This window comes from Populus nigra, chromosome 1 (genome assembly GCF_951802175.1).
Source record: "Populus nigra chromosome 1, ddPopNigr1.1, whole genome shotgun sequence".
Lineage (NCBI taxonomy): Eukaryota > Viridiplantae > Streptophyta > Magnoliopsida > Malpighiales > Salicaceae > Populus > Populus nigra.
Genome location: NC_084852.1, coordinates 37,995,962 through 38,006,613, shown reverse-complemented (window position 1 = coordinate 38,006,613; position 10,652 = coordinate 37,995,962). Strand labels below are relative to the sequence as shown.

General features: G+C 32.2%; 1 protein-coding gene across 1 annotated transcript; it reads left to right on the top strand.

Moving 5' to 3' along the window:
• The first annotated feature begins 3,058 nt into the window (after positions 1–3,058).
• LOC133674628 (acetylornithine deacetylase-like) lies at positions 3,059–10,572 on the top strand. Its single transcript, XM_062095846.1, has 10 exons — positions 3,059–3,455; positions 3,977–4,221; positions 4,400–4,508; positions 5,788–5,926; positions 6,007–6,064; positions 6,151–6,168; positions 6,303–6,425; positions 6,579–6,732; positions 6,814–6,847; positions 10,126–10,572. Exons 1-10 carry the CDS (start codon positions 3,132–3,134, stop codon positions 10,227–10,229), a joined length of 1,308 nt encoding a protein of 435 aa, XP_061951830.1. The 5' UTR covers positions 3,059–3,131; the 3' UTR covers positions 10,230–10,572.
• Positions 10,573–10,652: the final 80 nt, after the last annotated feature.

The window sequence follows — 10,652 nt, the reverse complement described above, 5'->3', positions numbered from 1 at the left end:
ATTCTTTCTATTTAGTTATCAGACTTTCATGACACGGATCTTAGATTTGACGGGTTACCCAGTTAATTTAGAATTTTTTTTGTTTTTCTTCATTAGTTTTTTTTCTTCCTATAGGTTTTTTTTACTTTTAATCCAGTTAATTTTTTTATTTTTTTTCTTTTTACCTTGTTGTCTTTTTTTATGTCATTGATTGTGGACTGTAGAGTGTAGTCTATAGTGAAAACCGATGCCTTTTGTTTGTTTTTTTCCTTTTTAATTAATTATTTTTGTTTATTTTAATTTGTTAATGTTAAATTTTTTTCTATTTAGTTATCAAACTTTCATGACACGGATCCCGGGTTTAATAGGTTAGCCCAGTTAATTCTGGGTTAACCTGTTAATTTTTTTTTTCTATTTAGTTGTCAAACTTTCACGACACGAATCTAATGTTTGACGTGTTAACCTAGTCTAAAGGGTTAATCCAGTTAATTCAGATTTTTTTTTCTTCATTAGTTATTTTCTTCATGTTGGTTTTTTTTCTATGTTTTTTTCTTTTTACTTAATATATTTAATTATCATACTTTTATGATACGACCTTGTAACCAAACCCACTTAAACTTGGATCATGCAAGTTTAATATTATTATTAATATTATAAATATTACTCTTAGGTCAGACGTTATAGCCAAACCCAAGACTCTTGGGTATAACTTTGCAAAAAGATCTTAGCTTTTTTGATATTTTTTATACAAAAAAAAATTGACCTGCGGCATCGCGCGAGTCATCTAACTAGCATATACCAAAAGGCATCAGTGTTTTAAAGTGTTTAACCTGGTTTGAAAGGTTAACTCAGTTAATTCAGATTTTTTTTCTTTTTCTTCATTTGTTTTTTTTTCCACGTTGGTTTTTTCTTTGTTTTTTTAATTAATCTATTTAATTATCACATTTTTATTACACAATCTTGTAGCCAGATCCACATCCAATGTTCTTAGGGCTGGTGTTGTAGCCAGACTCACATAAACTTGAGTAATGTAAGTTTAATATTATAAATATTACTTTTGGGTATATCTTTGCAGAAAAACCTAACACTCTTAGATTTTAGCTTTTTTTGATTTTTTTATGCAAGGAAAAAAAATTAACCCGTGACGTATGTCTTTGTTTGTTTTTTCCTTTTCTTTTCATTTTTAATCCTTTTACTATGGACTGCACAGTGTAGTCCATAGTGAAAAAACCGATATCTTTAGTTTCTTTTTTCTTCTTCTTTTTTTAATATACTTTCTGAATATTAAATTTTTTCTTTTTAATTATCAGGCTTTTATGACACATATCCCGAGTTTGACGGGTTAACCCAGTTGATTCAAATGTTTTTTCATTACTTTTTTTCTTCCTATTGGTTTTTTCTCTTTGCTTTTTTTTTAATTAATTTATTTAATTATCATACTTTTATGACACGACATTGTAGCTAGACCTACATCCAAGGCTATTGGGTCTGATATTGCAGTCAGACCCACTTAAACTTGGTCATGCAATTTTAATGTTATTATTAATATTATAAATATTACTCTTGGATCAGACGTTATAGTCAAACCCAAGACTTTTGAGTATAACTTTATAGAAAGACATAACACTTTTAAATCTTAGCCTTTTTTGATATTTTTTATGTAAAAAAATTAACCCGTGACATCGCGCGGGTCATGTAACTAGTAAATCTACTATTTCTAATTAATTAGATCAGTATCAATGTACTTAACACCTATGTGTTGGAACTCTACTTTTAGCAGCTGCCAGAAGGTCGAGTGCATACTTAATTTTAATGAATTATACATGGTGGAGATAATTTTATGAAAAAGAAATGGAAGAAAACACAAAGCTAATTCTTTTATAAAAACATAATTTCAAACAATGAAATTAGAAAATAAAATATGTCAAAAAATATCAACTTATAATAACTTTTCAAACTCGTTACTTAGGTCATTAGACCAAAAGCACCATGTATAGAAAAGCCATGAAGACCAATTACTAAAAAATCAAATCCTGAATTATAAAATTAAAAAAAAATCAATAACATAAAATGATCCAAAATAAAAAAAAAATTACAAGAATGACGATTAAGACTGAAATGAAAAAATAAATTAGATGGAAACTACAAATCTTCAATTAAAAGTTAAATTGAAAAGAAAAACAATTTCAACAAATGGATAAAAAATCAAAAAATGATCACCAAATTGAAAAAAATAATATATAATAAATTTGAATTAAATGATAAAATTAAAAACCACTATAACTTCTACAAAAAAGATCAAGGAAGAAAAATCAAAATACTAAGGGTCAAATAAGAAAACAAAATAATACATGATAAATTGAGATTGAATGATGAAATTGAAAACAAATATTTTTTTATAAAAAAACTAAGAAAAAATAAAAATTAAAGTTAAAATATTAAAAAGATAAACCTATAATTTTTAGGGTGGGAGAGAGAAGAAAAATAAATTCCACTACCAATAAATCACTTCAATGCGTTGCACTAACATAAAAGGAATGCAACGACTCTTCTAAAGACATTACATAAGAGAATCTTTTTCGTCTACTAGGAGGAATGCCTGGGTGTCTGTCACGTTACAACAATTTTTTCTATTTTAATATTAATTTATTAGTTTTAAGAGAAAGATCAAACTGCTTTTAATAAACTAGATAATAACAAAAAAATCAGATTGAAAAGATTAAAAGATTTCATGGTTTAATTTTTTGATTTCAATAATAAACATATTATTTTATTATATTTTAAAATAAAAAGATAAAAATATTCCTCTTAACTGGTTTTAAAATTTTTATTTGAAAAGTAATAAAATCATTTTACTTTACTGTTCTAAAATAAATTGAAAAAACATTTATATTTCAAGTTAATTTTTTAATAACTAATAATCCGTATAAAAAGATAAAAATACGGTTAGCATCAACAACATTAGTTTTTTCTACAAGGATAAAAATATTATATTATTATAATAATGAATTGTGAATTATGTATACGGTGGAAATGACCAAATGCCTTGAGTTTTAGTTTTTTATTTTTTGGCATCTAATTGCCTTGAATTCAAAAAAAGGACTTTCGCAACTTAAGACTCTCTCTTTCTCACGCACAGACACAACACCCTAATGGCTGATATTGAACAAGTCCTAGGAGACCTGAACAAGGATTCCTTTGTCTCACTCTTGACAAACCTCATTGGAGAGTCCAAATATGTCCAAAACAACCCCCCAGAGCTGATCCCTGAAGAAGACAGGGTTGTCAAGCATGTGTTGAATTCTCTTCTTCCTTACAGCACCACCACTGGAGGAGGTCCACTGATTGTGAATCATGTCTCTTATTTCCCTCAAAGAGGCAATCTTATTGTGGAGTACCCTGGTACCGAACAAGGAAAGATCTTGTCTTTTGTTGGCATGCACATGGATGTTGTCACTGCCAATCCCAATGACTGGGTTTGTTCATTTCTTTCTTTCATCTTTTGTTGTTCTTTGGTGAAGTGGGGTTTGATTGATTTTGATTGTTTATGGGAGTTTCACTTTTTCCTTATGAAGCTATTACTGGTTTTTATGTTTATGTGACGAAGTTAAGGTTTCAATCGCACTCAGGCTTGAGATTTTCAGTTTAAAGTTTACTCCTTTTGAGTTATTAATTACAATTGAACTGGGTTTCTGTTGGATTGAGTTTGTTGTTCGGAAAGTTAGTGGTTGAAATTTTCCTCAGGATTTGATTTATTTTGGGTTGATTAAGTAATTATCGTCAACAAAGGTAATAACGAGTTTCTACGAATTGAAAAATTATGGCTCATTATGCTTATTGCTATTAAGGTGTTGGATGTATCAAAAGTTATTAATTGAACTTTCTATGTCAGGAAAATATCTACGAGTAAAGATTCGATGTTTTTGCTCAGTCACGTGTAACAGTGAATTTGATATGATAGTGATTGTTATTCATGCTATGATGACCAAACTTGCAGGAGTTTGATCCATTTTCATTGAGCATCGATGGGGAAAAACTTCGTGGCCGTGGAACCACTGATTGTTTGGGACATGTTGCCCTTGTGACTGAACTGATGAAGAAGTTGGGGGAGACAAAGCCAAAATTGAAGTCAACAGTAGTTGCAGTCTTTATAGCTAATGAGGAGAATTCTGCCATAACAGGGGTTGGCGTGGATGCACTTGTAAAAGACGGTCTGCTCAATAAGCTGAAGGGAGGTCCTCTGTAAGAAACCCACAATTTCTGTAGGAAAAGAAAAGGACTTGTTATATATAAAGCATCTTTATGGTCTTTTAGATGTTTTTTTTTTCCGGTCTGAAGCTTTAATGAAAGTTTAGTTTCATATTCTTTGTTTTTTGTTGAGATACAAATTTGATTAATTGATGTGATTTTGTGTTTGTAGATATTGGATTGACACAGCAGATAAACAACCTTGCATTGGCACTGGTGGTATGATTCCTTGGAAACTTCATGTCACTGGGAAACTTTTTCATAGTGGTTTACCGCATAAGGTATACCATTACAATCTCTACTGTCTTAGATCATTAATTCAATGCGTGAAATTTTTCGTGCATTTATTTATACGGGAAAACTATTGTCACTTTTCTGGTATTAAATTTATGAAACCTAAAATTTTATGATGGTTTTCTGGTTCTACTTTTCAATGATGAATAGTATAACATGATATGTAAACCAATGTGTAAATTGCAAAGAAGTCAAAAACTAATGAATTATATTAGTGCATAACATTTTGGCCTTTTCTAGTAGAATAATAAGAAGAGAAATCTGCTGACTTTAGATTGGCTTGCACTATGAAGATGATAAAATACATGAAGCAGAAATTTATGTTGTAAAAGTGGTTTGTGTGATTAGAAACTTGAAAAAGTGATGGAGTGCTTTTTTTCTCTCTTTATGCAAATAATGGTAAATTAACAAAAAATGAATTAACATAAAACTCAATTCCACACAGCATTCCTGTCCTGGTTTGGTGGGGTCAGCTTATATCTTTCCTCTTTGCGCTTTCATCTCTCTTTTTTGGACCAAATTATCTCTGAGTTGCTGTGATTTTAAATCACTTTTACCACTTCATCCCACATGATTTTTGTCAGTCTCCACTTTTCTACCCCTACTATTTTATTCTAATCATTCTGTATCTGTGAATCCATAGGCCTATCTTGGAAAAGCAAGGTGTAAATGACAATGACCACAATTTGGATTGTTATAACTGAAATATTACAAATTTCGAAAGTAGCTTACATGACATGGGTTCTTACCTTTTCCAAAGCAATTATTAATTTCCCTTTCCTTTTATAGCGTGGCCTGTATGCACATCTATGCAAGCAAATATTTATTTGTATGTTACTGGCATGTATGTGTAAAATACCTCTATCCCCTTTTCAATTCAACCTTAGATTATGCATGCATAAATAGAAGTAGAAAGGAAGGTAGCCAGGTTAAAACATTTTGGATAAAAATGAAGAACAGGTATGAAAAACCTACTTCTGGCCCACTACACTTTACTTGCCCAGTTTTGAGAGTATGCTAAACAGACAATTTTATGGCTGTTTGACAGTATTTTAAAGCTGTAGATGGTGCAAGACACATCAAGCTTTGTTTTATATAGATGATTGCTCGTAAAAATTAGTCTAATGAAAGACTTTCTAGTTTCATATGTTCAAATTGGGCTACATATTCCATTCTAGCTTCTGAATGATGTGTTACATAGAATAGATGGAGTCACTTCTCCGGTTTCTTCTTATTTATTAATTTCAAAGTTTGTATTATCTGCAGGCTATAAATCCTTTGGAGCTGGGCATGGAGGCTCTTAAAGAGATACAGTCACGATTTTATAGGGACTTTCCACCTCATAAGGAAGAGCAAGTATATGGATTTGCAACACCATCAACTATGAAGCCAACTCAATGGAGTTGTAAGTTTTGCAGCAATAAGTAACGATATATTGTGGAAAGCAAATGCTTTAATTTCTGAAACCCATCTTCATTGTCTCAGATCCAGGAGGTGGGATTAATCAAATTCCTGCTGAGTGTACAATTTCGGGAGATGTCAGGTTTATAATCTTGTAAAGAAGTTCTTAACACATGCAACTGATATGAAAATGAAGTCTCACCATCAGTTCCTTTTCTTCTGTTTCAGGTTAACTCCCTTCTACAGGTTAGCAGTCTGCCTCATGTTAATAACAGAATCTTAGCACTTAATAAGCATATGTCTTTCAAATTATGATTTGGGTCTATTTTTTTCTAGACTGTATAAACATTTGATTTCCAATATTTTACTCTTTACTGTAGTGTCGAAGATGTGATGAGAAAACTACAAAAGCATGTGGATGACATAAATGAGAACATTGAGAAGCTTGGCACAAGGGGCCCAGTTTCAAAATATGTACTACCAGAAGAAAACCTAAGGGGGAGGTGTGTCTTCTTGCTTGCTCTGTCACCTTGGATCTCCCCTATTTCAGGGATGCAATTATTTGTGTTCTAAAAATTACTTTTTGTGTGTTATTCTCACTCATCATTACAACCTTTTTCCCAAAAGTAGTTATATATGGGTTCGTTTTCCAACAGTCTTGCTGTGACCTTTGATGAGGCATCTTCAGGAGTTGCCTGTAATCTAAAATCACGTGGCTTTGAAGTGTTGTGTAAAGCAACTGAAAAGATAGTTGGGCATGTAAAACCGTATTCAATCACAGGGACTCTGCCACTAATTCGAGAGCTGAAAGTAAGATATATCTCCTTTTTTCCCTTTTCATAATGTTTTTCTAAGTTCTCATCCTTTATTTAATGTTTTTGGATTTTGTAGGATGAAGGTTTCGATGTTCAAACAGCAGGCTATGGTATGATGCTATTGCTTATTTTTGGGATTTTGCTATTTATTTTTAATCTCACAGTAGAAAGTCAAGCCTTATAGATGCTAGTGTATGTCACATGGGTCATCTCGTTTAGTAAATATATAAAAATAGAAGAAAAAATGATTTGTAACCTAGTTTTATGGTAATTAGAAACCCTAACTAGTTTTTAGAGTTTCTAGGTAAGGGGTTGGTTATGCTAAAGAAAAGATTAAAATTATCCTACCTAGGGTAAACTGATTTGTTATTTGTTTTTAATGATGAAGGATGCCTATTGTGCTTAGATGCAAAAATTGTTGTCTAAACTGAATGCTTGTGTTGTTTTTAAGGCAAAAGTATACTAGGACTTTGAATAGTAATTCAGGATCCAGACCCAACAACAATGTCTAATACTCACATCTCTTCAAGAAAGAACATCGCTACACCAAAAAATATAATCACACATACAAATTATCGTTTTGTTGTTATTATTATTTTTTAAAAAAAGACAAAAATAATGAGGAGTCGCATATTAATAACTTCTATTATTCACTTGTCAACATCTTTGAACAAAGATCAAATGATTCATTTATCCTGGATTGACTTTATAAATAATAAAATTATTATTACGCAACAAAACTGTGAAAAATCAAAGAAAATGAGAGATTATATTTTTTTTGTTTGAAAATAATTTTGAATATGGTAAAAATCAAATTACGCAGCAAACAAATTTTCATCTACTTGTCTAACATCCATGGACAACACCTAGTGATGGTTCATTTAACTCGGGTTGACCTTATGAATATTAGAAACCAATGTTATTCAACAAACTCACATTAAACAAAGAGACGCCAATGAAAATCATTTTTTTAAAAAAAAACTACTTTAATATGGCACAATCAAATCCTCATCAAACAATTTTTAATCGACATGTTAATGATCTTGAATAACGTCCAATAATGGTCCATTTATCATGGGTTGCCTTTATGGATTAATCTTTTATGAGTTGTTGAAGTTAGTTGTTGAAGTTGGTTGGAACTGGACTAGAAAGGCTAGAACAAGGAGAAAGAGTGCTGAAAAAAAGGTGTTGGCGCATGTACAGTATGCGTGGATCAACAGTTTAGCTTTCAAGGCTTCGTTTCACACATCGTCGGGGCAGGGAGGCATGCAAACATGTCTAAATGTTGCTCCTCTTCTTTTTCCTTCCTACTCCGATGATGTAAAGATGACTGCTGCTGCTGAAACAAATTGGATTGCTTCTCTTTTTTTTCTCTTGCGCGAGGGTTTTTTGCTAGTTTTTTTTACTAGAGTATCTCCTTTTTTGTTTGAATGTCTCCTATTTGTATTGTTTAAGATCCCCTGCAAAATAGAAAAAATTAAACTGAAAAAATAATGATAGGCAATGATATTGTTTTTTTCTTGACTATGGATTTCTAATTAATTAAATTCTCTTCTTAATGTGTAGGATTTTTTTCAATAATTTCATAATTTTATTTAATCCTCCTATTTATTTTTCTTTTTATCTTTTGCATAATCTCCTATGTTATTATTTTAGTCTCCATTCTTCGTGGTCTCTTGTTCTCCCACTCTCTCTCTATTTTACTCCCTGACCTCTTTTTATTCATGAAAACTCAGAAAATAACAAAAATTGATTGAACTTCATTAAAAACTTTTTTTAAAAAAAAAACAGGGGTCAAAAAGTTATGACACTGTAGTTAAGATTGTCATTATCTATCAAAGGCATTTTATAGGGCTAATTTACCCATATATACTTATTTCGAAAATTTTTGAAACTTTGAATCAATCCACACTTTCCAGTCCATACTTTCTTTCATATCCCTTTTCCATGTTTTGTCCTTTATGCTTTCAATCACTTTATAGCTCATTGGAAGGGGACCGTGAATGTGGTCAAGCATGTGGTGAATTCAGAAAGAATGATAGAAATGCACAAAGATGGATGTCCATCGACTCATTTTTGTGTCTTGTGGTAGTCACTAGGAAAATATACAGTGGGTATCCATTAGCCAAGTACATATTATTATGAATTAGTAGCTGATTAGCTGAAAAGCTAAAAGGTGCATTTTGGTAACGTCTTAAATTTTACAGCTTGGATTTGAATTTTTTTTTTTTCATGTATGGAGCTGAAAGTAGCTTATACTGAGAGTTTACTTGGTGCTGCTTTGAAGTTGTGCTTGGTGTTGCATAGAGAAACAAGAAACAAAAAAGAACATCAACTCACTGTATAGGCTAGGGATTAAGCAACGATGGAAACTTAGATCTACTACAATCATTTTCTACTTGTCATACTTGCACTACTTTTTATCTGATGATTTAGCCTTCACATGAGCATTTATTGAAGTCCAGAGAAAGCTTGTCACCATACCTTGAGAAAGGTCAAGTATCCAACATAAGGTGAAAATATCCCTTGGACACCAATGGGGGGGTTCTAGATTATCAGGTTTCCTTTTGAGTCTTTGAATGGTTGCTCAAAAAATTAAAATTTATCACTGTGGGCTTTACCAGAAAGATGATGCTGAAAGGGCTATCTGCCACATGGACCTTAAATAGAGGATTGAAGCAAAAGAGCTCTTACCCTCATTAATGTCCCCAGGAGTTCCATACATTACCTGTGGAGACAAAATTTACTCGTAGTATCATTTTCCAAAACCTTCATTTAATTGTGGAGTTCCGTTTTGAAGATTCTTTTATACCACTATTTACCATTTGGTCCTCTGCATCATTCTGCATCAGAACTGTATTAGGACCAACTTAATTTATCTTTGCAACCCAGCTGAGTAGTTGTTTCAAGTGCTAGTGTCCAAGACAAGATTTTTAACTTTTGGTGGCTCTTAGATGTTACCGAACAAGCAAAACTAGGAATGGGAATCTGGGTTGATCAGGGGGGGAAGCAACTGAATAGGTCAATGGAGTTGACGATGACGCTGTTGGAAATTCGCCTGAAGTTGCTTCTAAATTAATATATTCCTGTCATTGTCTTTTTAGTTTGCCAGTTCATTTATTTGCAGAAAGGCACAAGCTATGTGCATAGTTGTATCAAGCTGCAGAGATGCTGATGTGATTTAATGCGGGTGACCAATGGCTTGACCTATTGTGATTGGAAATTCATGTCTGCATTAATATTCGTACTTCATCTCATTTTCTCTCATTTATAATTTCTACGTGAAAAGATTAGCCCTTAGTGTTTGGTTTGTGATATCTTGTGTTTAACTGTTTTTTCATTCTCATGCTCTATTGTTTTACAGCATGTCTTTTGCATCCCTGTGCAGGTTTAATGGCCACATACCATGCCAAGAATGAGTACTGCCTGCTTTCTGATATGTGCCAAGGCTACCAGATTTTTACCAGCATCATCTCTCAATTAGAAAATTGACTCGCAGCGAAGTGGATGACATAACAACACCACCAGATTCCAGATGAGTAGCTTGTTACGTTACAGAAATAAATGATTGTCATGTAAACTCTGTTAATTTGAAGTTTTGAAGGGCATCTAATATGCTTTTTCAGCAAGAGTTGCCTGCTGCTTGGAATATGATGTTTCTGTTTTTCATCTGGATATTATTCCATTTATAGTTTTTCCTTGCCTCGTAGTAGATTTGGCGCTTGGACAGTCATTTGATGATTCTCATAAACAACTTTCCTTGCATTCAGCTCCCATGGCAGGCTGCTTTCACTTGGTTCTTAAATAAAAAGGATGGAAAAGACTTGAGCTTAAACATTTATAGCTATGTAATTACCTGTGCTGCGCTACTTGTGTGGGATTCCAAGATATTTTTTAACACAATAGAATGAACTA